Source organism: Vulpes vulpes, chromosome 7, assembly GCF_048418805.1.
Source record: "Vulpes vulpes isolate BD-2025 chromosome 7, VulVul3, whole genome shotgun sequence".
Lineage (NCBI taxonomy): Eukaryota > Metazoa > Chordata > Mammalia > Carnivora > Canidae > Vulpes > Vulpes vulpes.
In genome coordinates this window covers 43,402,449-43,428,475 of record NC_132786.1, presented here as the reverse complement: position 1 = coordinate 43,428,475, position 26,027 = coordinate 43,402,449, and the positions used below count along the sequence as shown (strand labels likewise).

Below are 26,027 nucleotides of genomic sequence, written 5' to 3'. Positions count from 1 at the left end.
TTGCCCTTCTTTTTCTCTGTTCCTTTTGGGATCCCATAATGCAAATATTAGGACACCTAATGTCACAAAGATCCCTTAACATATCCTCATTTTAAAAATTCTCTTTTTTTTTCTTGCTGTTCGGGTTGGGTTCTTTCCATTACCCTGTGTTTCAAATCACTCATATGTTTTTTTGCATCCTCTAATCCACTATCGATTCCCTCTATGATATTTTTCCTTTTAGTTATTGTATTCTTCAGCTCCGAATAGGTTTTGTTTCCTTTGTTGAAGTTCTGAGTTCATTCATTCTTCTCAAGTCTAGTGAGTATCATTCTTCTCTCAAGTCTCCCTTACTTTGAACTTTGTATGAGGTAGATTACTTATTTGTTTCATTTAGGTATTGTTCTGAGATTTTTATCTTGTTCTTTTGTTTGGAACATGATCTCATTTTGTCTCTATTTCTACACTTTTTGGAAGTCAGCCACATTTTCTAGTCTTGAAGGTAGTGGCCTTATGTAGAAGGCATCCTGTAGGGCCCCTCCGGTTGTGACTGGGTTGCAACTGCTGTGGGAGTGCTGGTTGATGGGGTTGGTTCCTCCTCTCCAGGGAAGGAGTAGCTCTGGAAGAGAGCTGGCCCTGGTTGGGGCTGCCTGCCAGGTGAGGTGGTGTGGTTGTTTCTTCTGGGGAAAATACCAGTCCTGATTGCATTTAGGTGATGTTAAGCCCCACTGATTTGCAGAGGTCCCAAGTTAAGCCTTGCTAGGTGTTATGGGGTCTCACTTTCTTGGCGCAGGTCCCCAGGGCTGGAGGTGTCCCATATATGATTTGATCCCTTTGTCCCTCATGGATGACCTCCATACCTATACTGTCCTTCCTACTTGTGGGTTCCTACTGTGTCTCTGTTTTCAGTCATTTTCACTATGACACTTTCAGAGAGCTGCATTATATGTGGGTCATGCTTTGGTTTGTCTGTAACAGGTGAGCTCAGGATTGTTCTACAATACCATTTTCCTGAGATGTCTTTATACAATTTTTCGATAATCCTTTTTATTTCTGTAGCATAGGTACTAATGTTCGTTCCTACTCTCCTTTCTAACTTTAGAAGTTTGAGAACTATTTTTTTTTAATGTTGTGGAGACAACCACCTTAGCTCATTTCCACTTTTCTAAAAAAAATATTTTATTATTCATGAGAGAGAGAGAGAGAGGAAGAGACATAGGCAGAGGGAGAAGCAGGCTCCCTGTGGGAAGACTGATGTGGGACTTGATCCCAGACCCCAGGACCATGACCTGAGCTAAGGGCAGTTGCTCAACCACTGAACCACCCAGGTGCCCCTATTTTGTTTTTCTTAATCTAGCTAAGGTTTCTCAATTTGATTGTTCTTCTCAAGGAACCAAGTTTTGGTTTTATTGACTTTTTATATTGTTTCTCTATTCTTTATCATATTTATTTTTCCTCTAATCCTTATTATGTTCATTCTGCTATGTTTGGGTTTAGATTGCTTTTTTTTTTCTAGTTCCTTAAGGTATAAAGTTAGGTATCAATTTGAGATTTCTTTTGGTATATAATTTTATATAGTTACATCATACTTTAACAATCCTTTTGACAGATCTCTGCTTTTAGTTGGAGTGTTTAATGCATTTATATTTAAGGAAATTACTGATATGGACTTATTCTACAACCTATATATCATGTATATTATATTATATCATCTATATATATAATATATACATACACACACACATGTATACACACACACTCAATTCTTCCTTTACTACTTTGTGGTTTAAATTTGTAACAGTTTAGTTGGAATTAATAGCAGTTTACATTCAACAGTATACTAAAACTGCTCCTATACCATTTGCTTTTAAGGGATTATTGTCAAATTACATTTCACACACTGATTTATGTGTTCTTCTGAGTCCCTCTAGCAAATTTTTCAATTATGGTTTTTCAGTTTTTTTAATATTTTTTTAAATTTTTATTTATTTATGATAGTCACAGAGAGATAGAGAGAGGCAGAGACACAGGCAGAGGGAGAAGCAGGCTCCATGCACCGGGAGCCCGACGTGGGATTTGATCCCGGGTCTCCAGGATCGCGCCCTGGGCCAAAGGCAGGCGCCAAACCGCTGCGCCACCCAGGGATCCCGGTTTTTCAGCTTTAGAATTTGTATTGGACTCCTTTTATAATTTTCATTTCTTCATTGATATTTTCTATTTGGTGATGCATCATTCATTTGTTTCCTTTAGTTCCTCTGTCTATGGTTTTCTTTAGCTCTTTGAGTTCATTAAAGACTTAAAATCTTTAGCAAGTTGAATTTCTGCTTTAAGGACATTGCCTAACTTCTTTCCTGTGAATGGGCTATACTTTCTAGTTTGTGTGCATTTTCCAAATTGGTCATTCTAAATATGCAGCAATTCTGGAAATTGGATTCTGCTCCCTATCTAGAATTAGTTTTTATAAAAATTGTATTCTTTGTCATGTGTGGTCTGTGACCATTAGTTTAGTGGTAAGCTAGTGCTCTGATGGAGCTTTCCTTAAGTGCCTGTAGACAAAAGAATGAAAAAGAAAAGAAACTAGTCCCTTGGGATTTGCAGATTGACTCTGTTGAGTAACCCCTTCAATATTTATCCAGGGTATTTACCATTCTCCTCTAGCCTTCACCATCTTGCTTGGGCTGGGTGTAAATATCAATAAAAGGTTAAAGCTTAGGGTCTTCTCAGATCTTTTTTTGAGGAAGCAGCCTGATCTGGATTTTGGCATGTGGCAGCTTTTGAAAGCCTTTATTCCCTAAATATTCATTCCCCTTTATTTCATTCTCAAGTTCTTCCTTTCATCCAGGCTTCAGCCATGTGTTACAACTGTTAATTCTTGCTTCAGGCATGACCATCTTCATTTCCTTTTCAGTATTTTTGAGAAACACCCTCTGTAGCAACACCCTGAGAAACTTCTGAGTTAGGTGAAACAAAGGCAAACCCCTTGAACCCTTCCAGGAGCCCTCAGGTCAAAACAAACACTATTCCTTGGGAACAGGAGCATCCTCTCTCTCCTGTAGAACCAGATCCCCATACCAGTTACAGGCTGCCATTTTCAAGACCACTGCTGACTGGGAGGAATGGGGCAAGACTGATGAAATGCCATTAAGCTAGCCATCTGAGGTTCCATCACTTTTTGTTTAAGCTTTCATTCAATTTGCTACATTATCTTTCAGACTTTGAACAATACTGAGTGATAGTTTTTGCCAGTCTTTCGAGTGTTTCTGTGGAGTGGAGGAGTCCTCATTCTGCCATTTTCATCATCTATATGTATGCATAATTTTTAATGGAAGTTGACACACCCACATTTGGCTGAATGTGATCTGATTTTTCTATTATAGTCTGAATGTGTTGCTTTCTTAAAACTTTGTAAATACTTAGACTCTTAGTTATATGATAAAAACACTGTATATATTTCAGATATAAGTAGGTAAAGTATAGAAAAATTCATAAATGACATATACTCATGAATTATATAAGGGAATTTTGGGGCTAATATGAACATACTTATACCCTTGTAGTGTGACTACTATGCTTACCTTTTTTCCCCACTATTAGAAAAAAAATGCTATTAGATAAATTATTAGTTGACCCAGTACAGCTTCTTGTATAGTGTGAAAAACCTCATTTTAATATTTTAAACTGAACATTAATGATCTCTGAGGAACATTGTCTCCAAAAAGTCCATTCAAATATTTTGTTGCTAGATGCTCTAGTTAACATGTTTGTCTTTGTTACCAGTACTTTTTAAAACACACTGTTTACTGTCTTTGATCTCAAAATAATATGTCATGCCTTATTTAGAAATAACTACTCCCTTCATGTACCCTTAGGGAGGTTCTCCTAAATAGCAAGAAAGGGAATACTTGTCAAGCTATATGGCTACAAGATCTAATCTCCCCAAATCACCATGCTTGCTGAACTGTTAATTGACAAGGGATATTACTTTATATGCAAAAGAAAATTATACTAAACACACAACACTATTGAGCTTACTCATGTGAATATCTGATGCAAGGAAAAGTATGCTGAGCAAAACGCAACACTTTATTCATCAGATGTTTGAAATTAAACTCCTTTAGATAGAATTTTATGTTAAGATTTTTCCTCTAAGCAGGAAAGCAATTCTTTTAATTCTAACTGGAGACTGTTCAACATATAACCAGTTTTTAAGGGAGTCTTCAATACAGTAAATCCGGTTGAAAAGTGACATTGGAGGATACAGCGTACCAGATAAGAATTTTTCAATTTAATTTGGCCAAGGTAAAGATAGCCTATTTTACATATGTGACTTTCCACATGCTAAATTCTAAAAACAAACTACATTTTAACCACTTTTTGTAGTTTTGCCTGTAGCACTTTCCAGTAACAACTTGTCTTGAGGAAGTTTATTTCCCTCTAGAATCACTTCCCTACAGCAACAATAGTCTATAGAAAATCGACAGCTTTCTAGCTATAAAATGCTAAAAAAAAAAAAAAAAAAAAAAAAGTTGTTTTTGTAGTAGGCATATAACTTAATATTGAGAGGAAATTACATAGTAAAAGTTTTGTAGCCTATATTAACTTGGGATAGGGAAGTTCTCCTTACCTTGGTCATTGTCTGACTTTGGTCATGAATGAACACTACATTAAAGCTTTATAGACAGACTAGATGTATGTTGTTTAATAACAATTGAGCCTTAAAGGGACAAACAAAAATAATTATAAAGATGTGTTTACATGTAAAATTTGGTCTCAGACTCCATTTGTAATGTCCATTTGGAATGAACCTTAGAAAATGTAAAAATACTCTATGGATTTAGATTTACAGGTCAAGTGCTACTGAGGGACAGGCATTAAACAAATGATCATGATCACTTAATGCTTTTCCATAAATGCTATCTAAGTACTAAATTTATCAAACTTTGAACAGAAAGTATGTGCTCCTTAATGTGCTTTTAAATAACAGATTTGGGAATATGTCATAAGGTTTATTGAATTAATTTTTTTCTAAATTCTTCTAAATTCTAAAGTTTATTGAACTAAATGTGTTTTTAAATTCTTCCTTAGCACCACAGAAAATAAAAATTCAGGTTTGAGAGTTTGAAGGCCCAGCTATAAGCTCTATTTTTCTGTTCTTTTTGGCTTTTAGCTTCTCATACTTCTGTAAGTCAGACAAAATTTATATTTCCTGTCTAATTTACAGGATTATTATAAAGAAAAAAATAACATTAAAAAGTGCTTTTTAAACCTAAAGAGGATAAACAGAATACGGATTAGATGCTCATAATTTAGTTTTTGAGAAAGCTTCATGAAGTCACTCATATAGGGTATTAATATTAGGGAATGACGTTTTTGATGGCAAACTTTTTCCATATAACATATGGGGCAATGGCCATCCTGGATTAGTTTTACAGTTACAAGTCTGGATTCCTGGGTGACCCTACTAAAGTTAGAGAGGAATTAAAATCTTCTGGTGTGTTGCTTCCATCACCTGATGCCTTCAAGCTTATTGATTTAGTCCTGTTTGCTTTAAAATTTACAACCTGGGAAAAACCTCCATTTCCCAGGTTAGGCTTCCAAGTTGTAGGCACTATTCATACAGCTACCTGTCTCTTTATTTAATTGTGATTAATAAGAACAAAACATTTGTAACCATACACACATCCTTTATACTGAAATGACAATGAGTATATTTTTCAGTATGTGACATATTTTCATGCATATACCTTATCTCTGTACAACCTTAAGGGTTCTTTAACATATATTTCATAGTTTTCCCTTACTAACATTGTGGTTTTCTTTACTAATGAGTGAACAATTCTAACACATGAATTCATAATTACATTGTCATTTATTTCAGTCCTATGACATATACTGAATATAATATGCTTGAGAACCTTTGTTCTTTCCAGTGCTATTATGAAATATAACCATCCACTTCTATAAATTAAATTCACTAGGAAAGCTCACATTTAAAAAAAATTATACAAGAATAAGCTAGAATTGTCACAATCAATGTGGAAATGAATTCAAGAAATCAAACTATATCTCAGGAACACTTTATCTTCATGGTAAACATTCACTTTATGCAAATCCCACTTGGCTTCATTTAATTAAAAAGCTGAAAAAGAAAGAAAATCATATGCTGAAAATAAGGAAAACACAATATGCTCTTTATTCATTCTAAATTAGTACATGTAAATATATAAAAATAATATAAGTATATTAATTCATCCCATTCTAATTTTTTATCAGGGCAATTTCTCTGAACTAGTTCCTGGAGTGGGGTCACGCTTATGGTGAGAAGAGGCCAAGAGTGGGAGAGGGCGCTGATAAGAACTTGTACTAGTGATGTTTAAGTTTGGGTAAAATACCCTAGTTTTTTCTGTGAGACACTCTCACTGCTGCTTAGAGCAGTTAAACTTAGAGTTTAACTTATACTGCTTAGAGTAGTTAAACCAGCATTTAAACTGGCAACATAAGTAAGAATAAAAACTATGGATTAAAACAAAGATTTGAAGTGGGTCATTTCATTGTCTGAAAAAAAAAAAATCTTTCTCTTCAATCTTTAATTCATTCATATATATGAAATAACTACATGCTTGATCTTTTTAATGAAATTTATAGCTGGAATATACTACACAACCAAAAATGTTTTTTTATAAATCATAAGTGTCATCAGATTCTGAATACACAGATGCTTGTACAGATAGAAATAAAAGGGAGCTATTTTTCTTCCCTAAGCAAAGTTTTAATCTGAACAGAAATATAAGTTGTAAAATGGTAAGTCAATTTAAATAACATTTACTAAGTTTCTGTTTGATATTTGTACGTTTTTCTAACACGTGGCAAGGTTTTCTTTTTTTGCTTTGTCTTTTTTTGTCTTGACAATATAACTTTGCAGGATAACCAGAGACAAACCATGTTTTAACCAAATATTAAAACATAAATGAAATTAATGGTTGCTATATTTGGAAAGCTATCATATAGTTGGAAAACTAGTAAGTTTTGTAATATCTGGATGTTTAAACCCTAATATCCTAGGAATATATTTGTCTTTCTGAACCTCGGTTTCCTCATTAGTGAAAAGAACATTTGTTGGGCTGATCTCCAAAATTCTTTCTAGTCCTCATATTTATCAACCTAGTGACTCTAGTGAAACTATGTGGCTAAAAGTAAACACATTTTTTACATTTATATATATATATATATATAATTATAGTTAAGACATTACATAAAATATATAATAAATAAACTTATGTAATATAAAGTAAAAAAGCTATACAAACTAAAATAAGTACTCCTTTTCTGAGGAATTATTAAAGGCTAGAAATTAAATGCCTCAGTACAACAACACCTTGCTTGTATTTTTTCAAAATAATAAGTTATGACTGAGGTCTTGCAAGAGTAACCATCTTCATGAAGAAGAGTATCAGCCGGGAAACTTTCTCGGAGCAGTAGGCAGTGGCTGCTATTCAATCCACATAATCCTTCACACTGATGGCAGTGCACAGAGATGTGTCCTTTGTAGATGAATTCTTTGACATTTTCTGCCTTTAATTTTAGCTTCCCCTAAAGATTAAAGTTAACTGAAGAATGAAGGCTAATGATAAAAAGAATACTTGATCATAACATAAAACTTAAGGTTGAAAAAATTATAACTTAAACAGAACTTACAGGGTTTACTAATTTGTTTTTGAACAAGTGGTCTGAACATTTTTAGCTGTGGTGCACTAAAGGTCACCTTTTATCATTAATGAAAATATTATGCCATATAAGCAAAAAACTGTAATCTGACCCTTATGATCATTTTATGCTTCCTAATTTTTCGGACCTAGAAAAGTAAAAAATATTCTATGATTTTTAGATGTTGTAAAATTCACAAAATAAAAGGATCTCTGTATCTTCTTAATACTAAATTAAGAATCCTCAGTTACCACACTGTTGGTTCACACTAGGGATTTTTCCCAAACTAAAATACTTTTTAAAGAGCTGTTAAATCTTTTTTTTTTATATTGTATTATGCAAAGACAAATTTATATTGAACTGATCATATTGTTTTACAATAAAGGATAAGATTAGCAGACTACTTCCTGTTCTCTTATATTTAAAATCTTTTTCATAAAAAGTTATAAACTTTTATGAGTATTTGTTTAAGACATGGAAAGATTGAAGTGTGTCAAAAACGTTTTGTTAAAAATCTTTCTTAGAAAAGCATAAACTATTCTCTAGGTAATCATTTAATATTAATATTAAACATCCAAGGTATATTCCAGTATGAATGTTTATATGGGTTTCATCACTCAAGAGATTAGTCCCTCATTCCTATCTGTCAAGTTCTGACAAGTTTTCTTTTCACATTTACCTGTCTAGTAATTTTGATGTATAATGTAACAATTCTCCTATATTTATGTTTTTTTTTTTTAATATTTGTTTCTAATAGTGCTTGGATACTATCTTTCCTGGTAATACTTATTGTAAAAATGTATAAAAAGACTTTAATAACATGAAAACTGTTGATACCAAAACCAAACAAATATACTCCTCTGGAAGTATAAGCACACTGGAATGTGCTTTAATGTGGTGGCTAGGTTCCTCAGAGAGGGAGCAGCTGCTCTGGGTACCATCATCAGCTTCTAACTGGGCTCCCCTTCACCCTCCATAATGAATGATTCTTTTCACAGGTCACGGTAGCCTGTAGGTGTGTAACACTGACTACTATGACCAGTTTATTTTGAAGTGAATGCGTGTATGGTTGACTGACTCAAGTAGCAACAGAAGATGGAGGCTACATTGCAAGGCTAGAGAATTATACACAGAAAGATTAGATAGCAGGGTAGAACCAGCATGAGTATGCTCCAGAAACTCCCCCTTTCTCTAGCTTAAAGGGATGCAACTATTACCTTTATTCTGTAATTTGATTATTGCTTAAAGTACATCAGAAATGCAGAGGGGCATTGTGTATATAAAGAAGGAATGGGAGGAAGATCTTCAAACACTTCCAAGTTTGCCTCTTTCCTAATTACTCCCACACACTAACAAACATTCAGGATTTACATAAAAATGTAGCCCTTGACTTGTGGAGAAGTGATATTCCAAAAGTTTATAGCAAGGTTATTATGTGAAATTCCAAGTAAGTCTTTCTAGAGAAACATTATTTAAAATGGTGGTTATTTTCTCAAATTTGAGCCAAAAAATGTGTGTCTCAATCAGTATTCAGCAAAGATATATGGCCCACCTATTATGTACAAGAATATCATGTATAGAAGAGTGTTGTAAGACAATGACTGAAAGTCATGCTGATTGTTTCTTTCCTAGGGGAGAGTAAGACTTGGACACAATTAAGTATAACACAGGTATACTTGATATGATGGCAGGTTGAAGTGTTAGAGGAACACAAGCAAACAAAGCAAAACTCTGACTTTGAAAACAAGTTAAATGAAGGGATAGTAGCATAGGCTACAGGAGCTGAGTGAAGAAAGGTGCCAAAGAACAAAAATAACATGTATAATATGGGGAGTATGTTCAGTATGAGGAGTCTATGCACTTTCTGTAAAAGGCTGTGAAGTGAATACACACTGTAGGCTGTAAGTCTCTGTTGAAACTACTTATCTAAGCTGTTGTAGAATGAGAAGAGACTTTTCGATTTGATGACTGAAGACAATATTATACATAAAGCATGTTTATTCCTTTTTCTTCCTGTGATATAGCTACATAGGCATATTATAGTGTCTTACATTTTGTTTTTACTTATCTTAAACTAATTATCTGTTGTTGGTGTTTTTTAAAAAGTGTCTACACAGTGCTCTTACATGAATGAATTCTGTCCAGTTGGGAGCTGGTTAAATTCTCTGAGCTCTTCAGATGGACAGACTTTTCTTGTGTACTGTACCTACTTCCTATTCTCAGTGTGGGGAAGAGTCAGAGAGACCTGATGGTAACATGACACTGTCTTACAGAAATCATTTACTGAATTGCTCAGTATTGAAAACAAAGTATGGAAGGAAAGAAAAGCCTTGCTTCTTTACTTAGAACATGGATCGTCCACTAGTCGAATTTTCACTCCTGTTCAATTGACCTTGCAGTTAGCGGAACTCAATGACTCACTGTTCTTAGGGTTTTCTAAACCTTTACTTTAGATTCATAAATGTTCAAAGGGGATGCAAGAGAGAAGTACATTACGGCTGTTAGCCGGGCCTCTTTACTTTAGCCTGATTCTCTGTTTTGTATAAAAGATTACTGAACCCAGAAAAATTTTCAAGTCTGAAGTAAACAATCTAAAAATGCCTAAAGAAATTGAGGACTTCATTAGGAGAAGGGAACAAGATCTTTGGGTATGGAAACCTTTTCGTTTCTATGGTTGCACAGGGTAATAGCTGTCAGTGAGCAGTAGCTCACTACTGCTAAGGTCACTTCTCCACACAGAGACTTAGTAACAGCTTTCATTGTATGGTTATTAATAACTAGGCATGATCAGGAAGGTGGCTACTATCTGGGGGAAAAAAAGAATAAAAAGGAGCCGCCTAAACTTTTTCTGTTTTCAATGGGTTGCTGAATGCTGGAGTTTCTGTCAGAGTAAAGTTGCATTTTCAAGATGGAACTCACCCTCTAGAACTATCTTTGTGTGTATCTGCTCAGGCTAATGTGCTGTGAGGTTGGAGGGGTTGGAATGAGCAGTATAAAATGTAAAAGAAAAAGAACAATTCTCTACAGAAATTATTTTGGATTTATACAGAGGTTCCTGGTATCTATTCCAAAAATGATCAAATGTTGATTAAAAAAATCTTAACATATATTTAAAAGACTTATATTTTATTTTATTATCTTGAAAACTAAAATTTATACTGTTAGTGGAAAGAGAGACGTGACTACATTTGTCCTAGGAAGAATTAAATGTATTTCTGTCATTTGTTTTAGTTCTGCTTTCTTTCCTAAAGAAATGACGTAAGTAAATAATAAAATTACATTTTTTTTTGGAGGGCATATGCATATATGGGGATATTTTTAAAAACTACTGTTTGTCAAATGGTTAATTCCATGGATCAAAGTCTATTGCTTAACATTCGTATCTGAGGGCTTATCTCTAAAGCAAAGTACAACAACCTAAGACTGGAATGTAGGGTCTCACAATTAAAAGTTATCTTACATCTGTAAAGCAATAGTTTGCTACAACTTGTCTTACATATGAGAGAAATATTATGGTCTTTATTTGAAAGATGAGGAAAACTGAGGCTCAGAGAAGATTAAAAGACTTGCCTGAGGTTATAGTTTTAAAGTGCCATGGTCCAAATCACATCTTCTCACTCAAAGTCCAGATCACTTTCCAATACACCACAGTGAAATACAACAATATGGAAAAAATAGTCCTTAAGATTCAATTTCCATTTGCAATATATTATTACAAGATTTAGCACTGTATTCCTTATCTAGATAAGATAGGGGCCAGACAATGGTGCCTTTAGAGCATTCCAGCTCTTCTCCGAATCCTCTCTAAATCTTCGGTCCTTTATGTCATTCTTCAAAGCTGGAACTCAGCAGGAGAAAGACAATCCCAGTGAAATTCTTATCAGTGATATGTACTGTGGGTTGATTACCACATCATTTTGATATTATTTTTCTATTTGTACAGCTCAAGATTATATTTAATATTTTTTCTACAGATGAAAGATCTACATGTAAGATATAGAAAGGAGTATGAGATCACTATACTGTATACCCTGGGATTTTTTTTTTCTCTTTTGCCTTACTATGCTTATTCACTATCATACTCTTCTTAAAACTCATATGAATTCTCTCATTCTTAGCTATTATTCTGTACTTTCCATTACTGAATGTCATTCCATTTTTCATTATCTCAAAATAGCCAAGGACATCAAGAATCACAGAAATTTTTTAAGACAATAGAAGATAGTTTCTATGTCCATTATAAGCTTAATTAAAAAATATTTTTATTATTTGATGCCAGTAAGAATCAATCTGAGTTTGTATCTTTATAGCTCAGGTTTCTGAAATAATTATCTTTCCATACACCACACATCGCTTTAGGTGTGTGGAGTAACCTGACAACTCCATGAGGTGTCATGTGACGTGAATTCCATCTTCTGGAGTTGTACAATGTGGCAAACCAGTACTCTTCACTGTTTCTATCTTAATGGTTCCTGTTGCATTTAGATAATAAATAAAAAATGTTTTTGAGTTAAATAGTCAATTAATATGATGAGCACCTACTATGTGCACAGCACGTTGGAGATACAAAAAGGACTCTTCTCTAAAATGTCTCACAATATTACAGAATGAAAATGACTTTAATACGTAAATAGTTATGTATGAATATTTAATGAACAATGTAATGAAGTAAAGTGCAAAACAAAAATGTAATGAGGTGCTAAAGTTGAAGGGCTTGTATAGATAAGAAGTGCGTGAAGAAAATATCTATTGAGAACCCACTACATTTCAGGCATTACAAATTGATCATATAATTTATCCCCACAAAATTCTGAGATAGGTATTATACAAATCAAGAAAGCAGCTCAACAAAGCTAAATATCTTGGCAAAAGACAGAGAAATAATGTGAGACAAATAACAATTTGAGCCTGTCTCCAAATCTACAAAACAACTAAGTTTTCAAAGTGAAGAGAAATGAGATCCAGAACTTAACTCCAAGTCCCAAAGTTAGTGAAGAGAGGATCTGAGATTCAAACTCAGATTTGTGTGACTACAAAGCTAGGGCTCTTAATTACAAAATTATATACTGAACATGAATTCTGCTCTTCTGATTGTAAATATTTTTCCATCCGGCTACTCTATCTCGCTAAAACAACTAAAGAGTTTTGTAAACAGAAAGCAAAGTGATAGAATTAATAGAGAATGTTTCATGTCATTTGGATCAGAAGTACTTTCATAAAATTCTTTTGAATTTTTGTAGGTCAAAGTGCATCAGAAGAAAATAATGGGAAATTACCTATAAGTGAAGCCTATTATATATCACTACTAGCTCTTCACTTTTCTTTGAAAATCGAATGAGCCTAAAGTTAGTCTTTATTTAATATACAAAATGAATGCAGTATACCGCTCTAATAAAATTTTTTTGAACTATGGCTCAGATGGTAATTAGACCAAATTCTTAATAATCGTGATATTTCACTGGTAGTTTCGAGGGACTCAGGAGCCCAATTAAGTTCATTAAAAGGTTCAGGGAAAATCTGTTCTTCACTCAACTGAATCATGCAAATATAAAAGTTACTTAAGGGGGATCCCTGGGTGGCTCAGCGGTTTAGCGCCTGCCTTTGGCCCAGGGCGCGATCCTGGAGTCCCGGGATCGAGTCCCACATCAGGCTCCCGGCATGGAGCCTGCTTCTCCCTCCTCCTGTGTCTCTGCCTCTCTCTCTCTCTCTCTCTACGTCTATCATAAATAAATAAATAAATAAATAAATAAATAAATAAATAAATCTTTAAAAAAAATAAATAAATAAAAGTTACTTAATCTTCAGTGTAAAGAAAATCTTAGGAAAACATATGTAAATATTTCAAACTCATTTATATTTAATCTGAATTAATAATCATCTAACATTGAGTAATTAATACTATGTACTATTTACCATGTACTTGGCAATGTGTTAAGTAATTTACATGCATTTTCTCATGTCATCCTTACAGTAGTCAAATGAAGTATGTAAATTTTTTTTTTTCCGTTTACAAATGAGAAAACCAGAATGTAGAAGAGTCAAGTAACTGGTCCAAGGTCACACAGTTAGTAACAGATCAGTATAAAATTGCTGATATGGGACATTTAAAGTACTATTTGGCTCCCAAGATTGAGGATGAAGAAGGATCTTAGGCATTATTCTTAAAATCCAAGAAAATAAAATTAAGCTCTTTAAGAACTGCTTCTGAGATGCCAACATGTACTTAAGTTTCTTCTGTCATCAAATTTGTACCTCTGAGTACATATGTTGATATTTTCTGTAAATAACCTACTTTTTTTCTTCATTCTTTACAATTTGTTTAAAGAATAAAGTCAAATCTGGTCTTGTTAAATGTTGTTTTTTTTTTTTTTTTTTTTTTTTTTAGATCAGGTGTTTAAATCCACCAAGTTTGCTTATTGAAACCTAAAAGAATCTGGGAGAAGTCAATGACAACATATGAAACCTACTGGTACTGTAGAAAAAACACTCTTATGACTAAAATATGAGAGAGATTTAAGGAGATAGGATAAATATTTCAAGCAGACTTTTATCCCTTTCAACAGTTACAAAGATCAACAAAAATAATGGTGTTAAGTACTGAGAAAATATAATGAAGGGCATAAAAAAGGCTTTGCGAAGCTTAAGATTAAAAACAAAAAATAAACACATAATGGTCTACTGTATAGAAGAAATTAGAAGTTGTAGATTAAACAGAATTCAAAATTATGAAGAATAAATAAGTTAGAAGTATGTCTAGGATTACCTTTAAACTACCAGTAGTATTTCTTAGTACAAAAGTTATAATTCACAGAAATTTAAAAGGAAGAAATCGAAGACTATAAGAGGCTAAGGTATTACACTCGAGACAATATTCTGGCATTGGAGATAAAGTTCTAGGCTAAAAGTGATTTTTAAATTAGTATATGGTGTTATGTTCAAATGTGCATTTTCACTGAGAGGATAGCTCAACAGTTTATCCAAAGTACAGGTATTACCTAAAGTAGGCAGAAGTGGGAAGTTTTTTCATTCTTTTTAAAGGGAAAAGTGTGTTTGTCTTTGTAGTGCATCTCAAAGTCAAGGGTATAGCCTTGGTCTTTTGCAAGCCCACTTCAGTATATGTCTGCTGCAGCTGATTGCATTAAGTTAGCTCTTGGTGCTCAGGGTTAACGGTAGGTAGGGCCTCGCTCTCTATGAAGACAGATATCCACAGATGTCTTTTCAGAAGTACTTAGGCCAGCATATACCTTCGGGAATATTTTGCATGCTTTTCTTTCCCTAGAACAAAGGTGTCCTATATCTAATCCTCTCATTCCTTACAAACTGCTCTTATCTGAGATGAACAAGGTTGATTTTTTTCTTTTTTCATCAAATACTTTAATGCTTGTGAATTTCAGAGAATACAAACTGCAGTGCTATGTTATGTTCATAACTGGCCAAGCTTCTTACACAGGATAATTCAGTGGGAAGAGAGATCTTTTTCCTCTTTAGCAACATCTCACATTTCCACTCTACTCAGAATTCTGTCTTCCACTCACTTATTACCTCTCTCTTGCTTGCGCTATCACCTTTACTTCTTCTCAGTGAACTAGTTGGAGAGATGTATATTTTTCCCCTGTGCTGTCAGGTTTTTAGGATTTAGCTCAAGATTTATCCAAATCTCTGGCATGTAATCTCTGCAGACCTTTTAGCAACACTTGCTCTTGATGTTTATCATCTATTTCTTAACACATTCACAAGACAACTGATTAAAATTTCTGAGAAAAAAAATAAAAGATCATTCAAAAGGAAAATGATGCAGTCCAATAATAAAGAATGAAACCCCAAGCAGGATCTACCACAACCAGGATAAGTTCAGCATAAATCCATGTGCTAGACTAATTAAGGTAGAAAGCTTGTCAAATGTAAAATTGGTATTTTTTGGGGGGCGGGGAGGGGGCACATACTGCTGCCATATACTGTATTTTGTTAGTTCCAAGAGATGCATTTATGTAAATGTCATGAGAGGAAACACATATCCTATATAAACCTGAGGAAGCCAAAGAATTTGAACGTGAAGGATTGGATGGACAGACAAAAGAAAAAAAATTGATGAATTCCACAAAGCTAAAACCCACTGTATTATATGTACATATATAATACATATGTATCTCAAAAATGAAAATAATCTGTCTGGGAACAGGGCCCTTGCTTTATAGGTCCTCTGCAAAGTCTGAGCTAAACACATGGCAGGTGCTCAAAAACTTGCTTAACTGAGTTTAAAATCACTTGGCAAATGAGTTAGCTACTTTATATTAGCCTTTAAATATACATTAACCATTGAAATTGTTTAGTTAAAAATAAGAACATTCACATTAGTATAATGATATTACCTATAAGGATAGCCGTGGTATTTGGAACGAAATATTGAAAGTAGAAAACTGAAGAAGAAGACCACCAGGCCTAATCCCACTAGGCAAATTACTAGAAAGAGACAGAAAATGCCATTAGTGTCTAGACAATGCAACCCAAATGCATGTTTTTTAAATGCATTCAATTAATAACAGTATACTTACATTTTAATAGTTCATGGCACATACAGGCACAACAAACCAGATAATCCAAAATACAATGTATTCATTATTTTCCACATTCTTCTCAATGAAAATGTACTATTTGGGGTATGAAAACAACAAAAGTGACTGATCTAAGTCTTCTGGTGGTTTTCTTCTCTTACAGAGTTCCTACAAGTACTAAAATGCCTCAGAGGGATCAAAACAAAGCAAAATATATGATAAACCGCAAACAAGATTATCAGCCCCTGCCTTATAAAGCTTTGGCTATATTAGCCTAGACATTTGCATATAGAATAGTAAATAGAATTTTATTCTTTTCAGATGCCATGCAATATTTATAAAGGAATGTCATTTTAGATTATTGGCTAGATTATTGCTTTGGTTAAAGCCTGTTACTTAGAAATAGTCATCGTAGTGCACAAAAGCTAGGAATAAAACTTTCAGGAATGAAGTAATACAGATTCTGGAGAACCAAAGAGGCAAACCGCGCCCCCAAGTAGATAATTGTGTCAAAGTGCTGTCGTCTGTTTTAACAAATGAACAGAAGGCTAATATTAGAGTTGAATGTGCTGTGGTCCAGGTTTTCAGTATCACTTTATCCCAGGCAAGTTAACAAGAGGGAAAATACTTTTTTCTTTTCCTTTGTGTTACAGTTAGGAAGACTTTAAAGTCAAAGTGCAATAAATATATGTAATATAAACAATGGAAATATATTTATGCAAATATAGAGTAGTTAAACAAGATTTACTATTAGTAAAATACATGCTTATAAAATTAAAATGCTTAAAAATCTGAGCCAATTAAATGCAAATATGTTTGGAATAAAGAAAAACATAAATATATTTATCTAAGAACTTAAGAATGAAACATTTGCACAATACTTGTATTCTTTTGTTAGTTTTAGAGAATTCTTATAAAAATACTCAAAATATCTGAAATAATTCGAAGACCAGAGTAAAAAAAATGAAACACATTAAGGCACAGGAAAACAAGAAGTTAGCAGTTCAGAATACTTCTAAAATGATATACACTGAAAAAAAAAATTCTCCTAGCAGGTCTGAGACTAGGTTTAATTATAATCCTGGAAATTAAGGAGTAGATAAGGTATGACACTGTCAGAAGATGGTCTAGAAATCTGTCAGTTTTCATTCAACTCTGCAGGAATATCATTCTTTCAGTTTTGAGTATAAATTGTTGAAAGTCATAAGTGCTTAACAATATTCAATTGTAGCCTCTCTGACATTTCATTTCAAAGTTCATACAGTTGAACTTCCAATGAATACTGGCAGAAAATAAAGTAAAAGAGTAAGTTGCTGACTATCCCAAAATGAAAAACACCTTTATTAAAATGTGTAGACTATCCAAGTATGACAGACAACCAGGCACTAGATACAACAATAACATTTCTGCTTACAACAATCTTATTAAACCTAGAATTAATTATCTAATGCTTTACATTACCCCTTAACATATTTGATATCTTTATCAAACACTTCGTCCTTTCCTTTTTTAAAAATTTTCAGAACCTAAACAAAACACTTTTACTTCTTTGAAGCTCAAAGTACATGATTAAAGAAAACAACAGATCTCCTTGATTCTGTGCAGTGGAACAAAACAGTGATACTCAGGTCTGTGTATACAGTGAAGGGAGCAGCAGAATTGAGTACTGTGTGAGGGGTTAGTAATTACTGAATGAACCACTGCAGCCCGTACAAGGTAACATACTTGTAAGAAAATGGTATGATGACACAGAATCACTCTGATCTGAGCAATAATAGTAGTTGTGCTATATATCAAAAAGGAATAATTTTAAAATATATTTTCCATGTCTCTCTCTTTCTCTCACTATCCATGAATAAATAACATGACAGTGCTGGGCACTGGAGTGATGTGTAGAGAAATATCTACCAAGAGGAAAGTGATTTTATGAACAATATTACAGTTGCTGTAAGATAAAACATTTATGTATTTCTTACTATTACTTAAGACAGGATATATAATAATGCATCTGTCTTCATAAACATTATTTGTCAATCCCAAGAGGATCACATTATTTATTCAAAAGATGTATCATAAAAAAACCAAAAGATATATCATAAAATGATATTCTGTACAACGCTTAACTAAAAGTAATGCATTAGATTCTTTTGTAGTTTCTTTACAATAGTGTATAGATCCCACCATGGGAAAACAAAGGACAGATTAAACTGCAAATTACATCTAAAATATTTTAACACTTAAGACAACTACTTAGAAATCACTTATTTATGTATAGGTCACCATAGCTAATATATTTTTTTAAAGATTTTATTTACTTATTCATTAGAGAGAGACACAGAGAGAGAGGCAGAGACATAGAGGGAGAAGCAGGCTCCATGCAGAGAGCCTGATGTGGGACTCGATCCCGGGTCTCCAGGATCATGCCCTGGGCCGAAGGCAGGCGCTAAACCGCTGAGCCACCCAGGGATCCCTATACTTTTAGAAGAAAGTAAGTCTGGATTTTTATTTTAAACTTCTTAATAAACTGTGTTTCTCAGATACCTATGCTGCTCAAACATAAATTTTGGGCTTAAAAATGTTCCAGAAATGCAAAGCATACTGAGAAAAAAATTTAATTATAGGTTTAATCATAAAATTATATAGGAGCTTGATAATTATTATAAAAAGGTCTGTGGCAGGAAGTTTAAGGCCCTCTCTTCATTTCTAACCAATGTTCTTAACGGTAGATTTTTCTCATGTGTTCTTCCCTTGTCTTGCCAAAACCTATTACTTCATAAAAATGAATTATTTTTCTATAACCCCCCTGAAAGGAATAGTCCATCAAAGAATAAAATGTAGTTAACTTGCTTAGAAACAATGCTGGAAATTGGTGGAGTTGTAAATCTTGGATACCACTGGAAAAGGCAAAGAGCTTGGAAAAGATACTATTGACAGGTAACTCCTTTTCAATTGTTGATCAAAAATTTGGAGGTAATTAGAAGGTGTTATATTTCATTGTACAAAACCTATCTGAAAACTATGAGTCCTTGAATGTGTACCTGATTCCTGTAGCGTAAGGAACACAGCATTTGCCAATAAAATCTCTGAAGACAGACCACAGACTTTTGTGTCTCCCTGTAGTGTGGACATTACTATGGGGACTACAGCTTCAGTAGACATGGGTCGGAGCACCCCTGACAAGGATTAACACCTTTCCTTTATATGCAATTCCAGAGAAAATCACCCAATTCCATTTTGGAAGAAATATATTTTTAAGTATTTGTACACCCATGTCCAAGAAATAGAAAAAAGTAAAACAAAAACAAACTGCAACCTTTCTCATATCAGAACATTTCTTTAGAAATTTATGTTTACTAAGGACTTTTATATATTTCCCATTTTACTTAAATGAATCTTAAGACTAAAGCAAAACTACAAAAATAGCAACCAGACTTACTCCGTCTTTTACCAACATCTCCCTTGGATGTTGCTGCTTCATTTAGAAGAACCATCCCCATGGTGATAGCAGCATCTATAGTAGTTGTCAAGGAAACAGTAGAAATACATGCGAATAAAATCTATTAATTTTTCTGGATCTGAACACAACGTGTTCTGTTCCAGGATGTAAGTTACAACTGTACACAGAGCTAGATATGACTTAACTCTCTCCATCTAACACAAAATTACCATTCTTCATGTATTTGAATATGCCTTAATTTAAATATAAATAACCTGACACTGTGAGATTTTGAAGGTCTAACTCTAAACATTAAATTTCAGGACTTTCATTTTCTTAGCACATAGGAGTTATATGGATTCCCATAATCAGTTATGCCATTTCACATTATATATGAAGATATGTACTAATTATAGTCACAGGGGCAACTTTCATCAGCAATCATAGAAAATCAGAATATATTATTTTTCCCCTCAGGGTTTGTGTGCAAAACTTTTTTTCTTGGCTTCTATTTCATGTGTTGTTTCATAGATTATCTTGTTTAAATAATATTTATTAAGGTCTGGTATTGTGTCACTTGGAAATTTTTCTTACCAATTATAAGTCTTACAAAAGCAACAAGCACATTATAATAAACCACTCTCACAAATTTAGCAGGATCTTAATTTAGTTAAATTGACATTTTAAGAATGAACACACAAATCTGTACTTAATGTCTGCTTGTGGCAGGATGAATATATATATTTTTTAAAGATTTTATTTATTCACGAGAGAGACAGAGAAGCAGAGACACAGGCAGAAGGAGAAGCAGGCTCCCTCCAGGGAGCCTGACACAGGACTAGATCCCAGGACCCCAGGATCGCGACCTGTGCCAAAGGCAGTCGCTTAACCACTGAGCCATCCAGGTGCCCCTGGATGAATATATTCATATCATACTGAAAGATGCCAGAGATTAAGAAAATGATAGAAGCTCTCCCTTTTATAAGAACATTCTTTGCCATGGTATTAAAACATGTTTGACATAGACGAACTCATCAATTCTGGAAGCATATTATGTATTCTGCCCAAATAACTAATGGATTTAAAAAAATAAAGATAAAACTAAAATAATTTTAGCCCAGAAATTCCTCAGTTTGTTCACTTTTATTGTCTCCTTTTATTCATTTCTACTGCTATATATGTACAATCACCATCAGCAAGCCTGCTGTACAGATACATCTAAGTGTCTTCTATTATTCCAAACAGTGAAAGCTCAAAGAAAATTATCTGGATACATCTATACAGTTAAGTGAAGGTCAGGGAAAATTCTGCAGAGTAAATACTTCCGCTCTATTTTCATAACCATTATATCAAAGTATTGATAATTATAAAATAGAGTCTTTCATGACCATATTATCCAACTTCTGGAAAACAATAAATGCCTGACTTCTCCAGTTAGATATTTATGCTTATAATAATCTCTTTCTATAAAAATGGCTTTCAACCTATTCTATTTAGCAATCCCTTATGGAACCCTTCCTGGAGAAAACCAACCAATTAACCAACCTTGATTAGAAGCCTACTGCATAGAAGAGAAAAGCCACTGTGCAATACCAGCCTCTCCCACTCCACATTTTCAAACCAAGACCAATACACATATATATCATATACTACCACTGAACTTTTAGGGATTGATGATACATAGTTTGAGAACCACTGAAATCTGGGTAATTACTTGAGTTCCTTGACTTTCAGTCATGTCATAATGGCCTGAAAAGGGTAGTGTAAGAGAACAAATATTTCATTTTACCAGTATGGTAGTCTGTGGACTTAAGATTCATTCTTAGAATGTTTTGGACAATCCACCCATATAAATTCCCTTGAGTCTAGAGTCTTAGGACTATGCTTATAATAAAGTGATAGAAAAAAACATAAAAGCTCCTATCACTCAAACTGTTGCTATGCAGGGCATTTCTATTGCTTAGCTCATTGGAACAAACTACTCTGACTGTATACGTCCTTAATAAGAATTTAAATTAGGCTTCCCTTTCATATTTCTCCAGTTACATCTATCCTAAGTCCAGAAATAACAAAGCTAAAACCACCAAATCAATAAATAGCATAAGTTTATTGGGAGTGTAAGAACAGTTCTTAAACTATGAGTCCCCAAATTCAAGGACTAATATAAAGATCAGGGGCATGAAGTTACACAATGGCTTGTAAAGTAAAAATGAAGAAACTGCTGACCTTTACAATGATTGGTTATTACAATGGGGATTTCATGACAGCAGGGGATTGGTTACAAGTGATTATCTCTCCCACCATTTTTAGAAAGGTGACTTAAGCTTCCCTTATGATTATCAGAGTCATTTATAAGAAATACCCAAGTTTCTCTTCTATTCATGAAAAGGTTTAATCTTGTTTATGTAGCTTTAGTGATTTTGTATGCTCAGGGAATTACATCTGGTTTCTAAGCTGCATTTCATCTTAACACTTTTTATTATATTCAAGTATAAATTTTAATCTACACATTTAAATACATATATTTGATCTGAAAATTCATACAGAATTCCAGGTTATTTTAACTCTAGAAAATACTTTTTGTCAATATTAAAAATATAAATAACCTTTTAAGATGATTTTATATAGATATTGTAGGTAAAATAAATACTTATCAATTCCAAATGCAACATAGCTTCTGAAATTCCACTAATAAAATCATGGGGAAAATGGCACTATTTCTATTCCTGTTATACAACCTGTTAAGTAGTGCTGGAGCCAGAATTCAAACTAAGGCTATTTGAGGCAATGCCCATTTGCTCTTAACTACAATGCAACAGAAGTTCTCTTTTTTTTTTCTTTTATATATTAAAAAAAAACAATATGGTTGACATGTAAATTCAAGGGGTACATGCTAATTTGATAGTTATACATTGTAATTTGATTGCCATTGTATCAATAATTATCACTTCTGTCACATTACATAATTATCCCTTTCTTAAAGGTTGAAATAATTAAGTTCTAAACTCTTGGCAAGTATGTTTTATTAGGCAAAAAATACCAATCCTGTGGTAACCACCATTTTACTGTTTTGACAAGTTTGGCTTTTTAAAATTCTGTCTAGAAGTGATATCATAATCATAAATAGTTGTCTTTCTTTGATCTCATTCATATTGTGCTCAAATTCCATCCATACTGTTGCAAACAGGAAGATGTCCCACTTTTTCATAGCTTAACAATATTTTAACCCATTTATGTATCAACAGACACTTAGGTTGTATCCATGTCTGGCTATTCTAAATATTGCTGCAGTAAAAACAGGGGTGCATATATCTAACAACGATTTTGGACACATACCCAGAAGTGTAACTGCTGAATTATATGGTAGTTTTATTTTTAATCTTTTATTTATTTATTTATTTATTTATTTATTTATTTATTTATTTATTTATTCATTCATTCATTCATTCATTCATTCGAGACAGAGAGAGAGGCAGAGGCAGAAGGAGAAGCAGGTTCCATGCAGGGAGCCCAATGCGGGACTTTTTTAAAAAATTTTTATTTATTTATGATAGTCACACACAGAGAGAGAGAGAGGCAGAGACACAGGCAGAGGGAGAAGCAGGCTCCATGCAGGGAGCCCAATGTGGGACTCGATCCCAGGTCTCCAGAATCACACCCGGGGCCGAAGGCGGCGCTAAACTGCTGAGCCACCCAGGGATCCCCCTATTTTTAAGTTTTTGATGCAACTCCATACTGTTTTTCCATAGTGGCTGCACCAGTTTACGTTTCCATCAACAGAACACAAGGGTTCTGGTTTCTCTACAGCCTTGCCAAAATTTACTTTTTGTCACAAATTCTAACAAGACTGAGGTGATATTTCAAGGTGGTTTTGATTTGCATTTCCTTGGTGATTAATGATGCTGAGCATCTTTTAATGTATCTGTTGCCTATTTGCATGTCTTTTTTGGGAAGATGTCTATTTAGTTCCCCTGCCAATTTTTAATCAGGTTGTTTTTTGTAATTGACTTGTATGAGTTTTTAATATATTTTGGATATTAACCCCTTATCTAATACTTGGGGGTTTGCAAAAATTTTCTTGCATTCTGTAGGTTGCCTTTTCATGTTGTTTTTTAAGCTTTGCAGAGCTTTTAAGTTTGGTGTAGTCCCATATGTTGAATTTTTTTCTTTTGTTGTCATGTTTTTGGTAACTTATCCAAAAATTCACTGCCATCAAGACCAGTGTCAATGAGTTTCTTCCCTATGTTTTCTCCTGAGTTTTATAGGACCAGATCTTTTATAGGACCAGTCTTGGATTCATTTTAGTTCATTTCTGTGAGTGGCACAAGATAGGTATCCAATTTCATTCTTCTGCATGTGCTTATCCATTTTCTCAATGCTATTTGTTGAAGTGACCATCTTTTCCCCACTGAGTGTTCTTGACTCCCTTGTCAAATATTAGTAGGTTGTATATGCAGGAGTTTGATTTTGGGCTCTCTATTCTATTCCTTTAGTCTCTGTGTCTGTTTTTGTCCCAGTACAATACTGTTTCTATTACTATAGCTTTGAAGAATTGTTTTGAAATACGGAAGTGTGTGATACCTCTGGCTTTGTTCTTTTACCTCAGTATTGCTTTAGCTATTTGGGGCTTTTTATGATTCAATACAAATTTTAGGATTGTTTCTCCTATTTCTGTGAAGAATGCCTTTATATTTTCATGAGCATTGCATTGAATCTGTAGATGGCTTTTGGGAAGTAGGGATATTTTAACAATATTCTTCAGATCCATGAACATAAAATGCATTTCCATTTATTTGTGTTTTGATTTCTTTCAGCAAAGTCTTGTAGTTTTGTTGTACAGATTTTTTTTTCATTTTGTTGGTTAAATTTATTCCTAAGAATTTTTTTTTTTGTTCTGTTTTGACGTTATCGTAAATTGGAGGGTCTTATTTCTTTTAGAGGTTTCATCATTAGTGTAAAGAAATGCAACGGATTTCTGCAGGTTGAGTTTGTATCCTGCAACTTTACTGGAGTTGTTGATTAGTTCCAACACTTTTTTGGTTAAGAGTTTGGGATTCTTTCTGTCTATATTGATATCAATTTCTGTAAACTCATATCATCTGCAAGTAGCAACAGTATTCCTTCTTTCCAATTTAGATGCCTTCTAGGTCTTTGTCTTGATTGCCCTAGCTAGGAATTCCAGCATAGTTTTGAATAACAGTGGTGAGAGTGGGTATCCATGTCTTGTTCCTGATCTTAGAGGAAAAGCATTCACTTTTTTTTCATTGCATACAATGTTAGCTATGGGTTTCTTGTATGGCTTTCATTATATTGAGGTATGTTCTGACTATACCTAATCCACAAAGGATTTTTATCACCACAGGATGTTGTATTTTGTCAAAACTTTTTCTGCATCTATTTAGATATACACATGATTTTTATCTTTCCTTTTATTGATGTTTTGCATTTATTTATCGATTTGTGTGTTGAACCATCCTTGCATCCTAGGGATAAATCCTACTTGGTTATGGTATATAATTCTTTTTAAGAGTTCTTAAATTTGGTTTATTGAGTTTGTGGACTACTTTTTGTATCTGTAGTTATCAGGGCATATTAGTCCACAGTTTTTTGTTGAGGTGTTCTTATCGAGTTTTAGTATCAGTGTAATACTGCCTCATAAAATGAGTTTGGAAATCTTCCGTACTATTTGGAGGGATTAAGAAGCTTTCATATTCTTATTTAAGTGTTAGGTAAAGTTCTCCAGTGAAGCCATTTGGTTCTTGGGTTTTCCATGTTGGGAGGCTTTTGATTACGGATAGAAAATATGAATAACAACAAAAAAAACATGAACAGATCAAATATGAATAAAAAAATTTTTTTTGAATAAAAATATTCTATATACTCCTGTTTCAATGTTGGCAAATTATGCTTCTAGGACTATATCCATTTCTTCTGAATTATGTAATTTTTTGGCATGTAATTATAGAAGTCTGTTATGAGCCTATATATTTCTGAAGTATCAGTTCTAATATCTCCACTTTCATTTCTAATTTTGAGTCTTCTCTTTTTTTCTTGGTTTAACTAAAGGTTTGTCTATTTTTTATCTTTCTTGAAAAATCAGCTCTTAGTCTCATCGATCTATTCTATTGATTTTCTGGTCTTTATTTCTACTCTGTACTTTATTTTCTTTCTGTTAAATTTGGGCTTAATTTGTTGTTCTTTGTTTAGTTCTTTGAGGTGTAAAGTTGTTTACCTGAGATTATAATTTCTCAATATATGCATTTACTGCTATACACTTATCTCCCAGAACTGCTTTTACTTTATCTCATAGTTTGGTACATTTCCAAATTTTTTTGTTTGAAGATATTTTAAAATTT

At 33.5% G+C, this 26,027-nt stretch overlaps 1 protein-coding gene across 8 annotated transcripts in view; it reads right to left on the bottom strand.

Moving 5' to 3' along the window:
- Positions 1-4,039: 4,039 nt before the first annotated feature.
- Positions 4,040-26,027, bottom strand: part of TUSC3 (tumor suppressor candidate 3) — a 222,712-nt gene continuing 200,724 nt past the window's right edge. For 2 of the 8 annotated variants that reach the window (XM_025984581.2, XM_072763610.1), the window contains exons 8-10: positions 19,672-19,746; positions 16,053-16,143; positions 4,040-6,118 (exon numbers count right to left, since the gene is read on the bottom strand). In XM_025984581.2, the coding sequence (XP_025840366.1) occupies positions 6,103-6,118; positions 16,053-16,143; positions 19,672-19,746 (182 nt within the window). In that variant the 3' untranslated portion in view covers positions 4,040-6,102. Of the gene's footprint in view, positions 6,119-11,253; positions 12,156-16,052; positions 16,144-16,235; positions 16,332-19,671; positions 19,747-26,027 lie in introns of all 8 variants that reach the window. The other 6 variants (XR_012002580.1, XR_012002579.1, XR_012002578.1 and 3 more) reach the window with 6 other exon arrangements.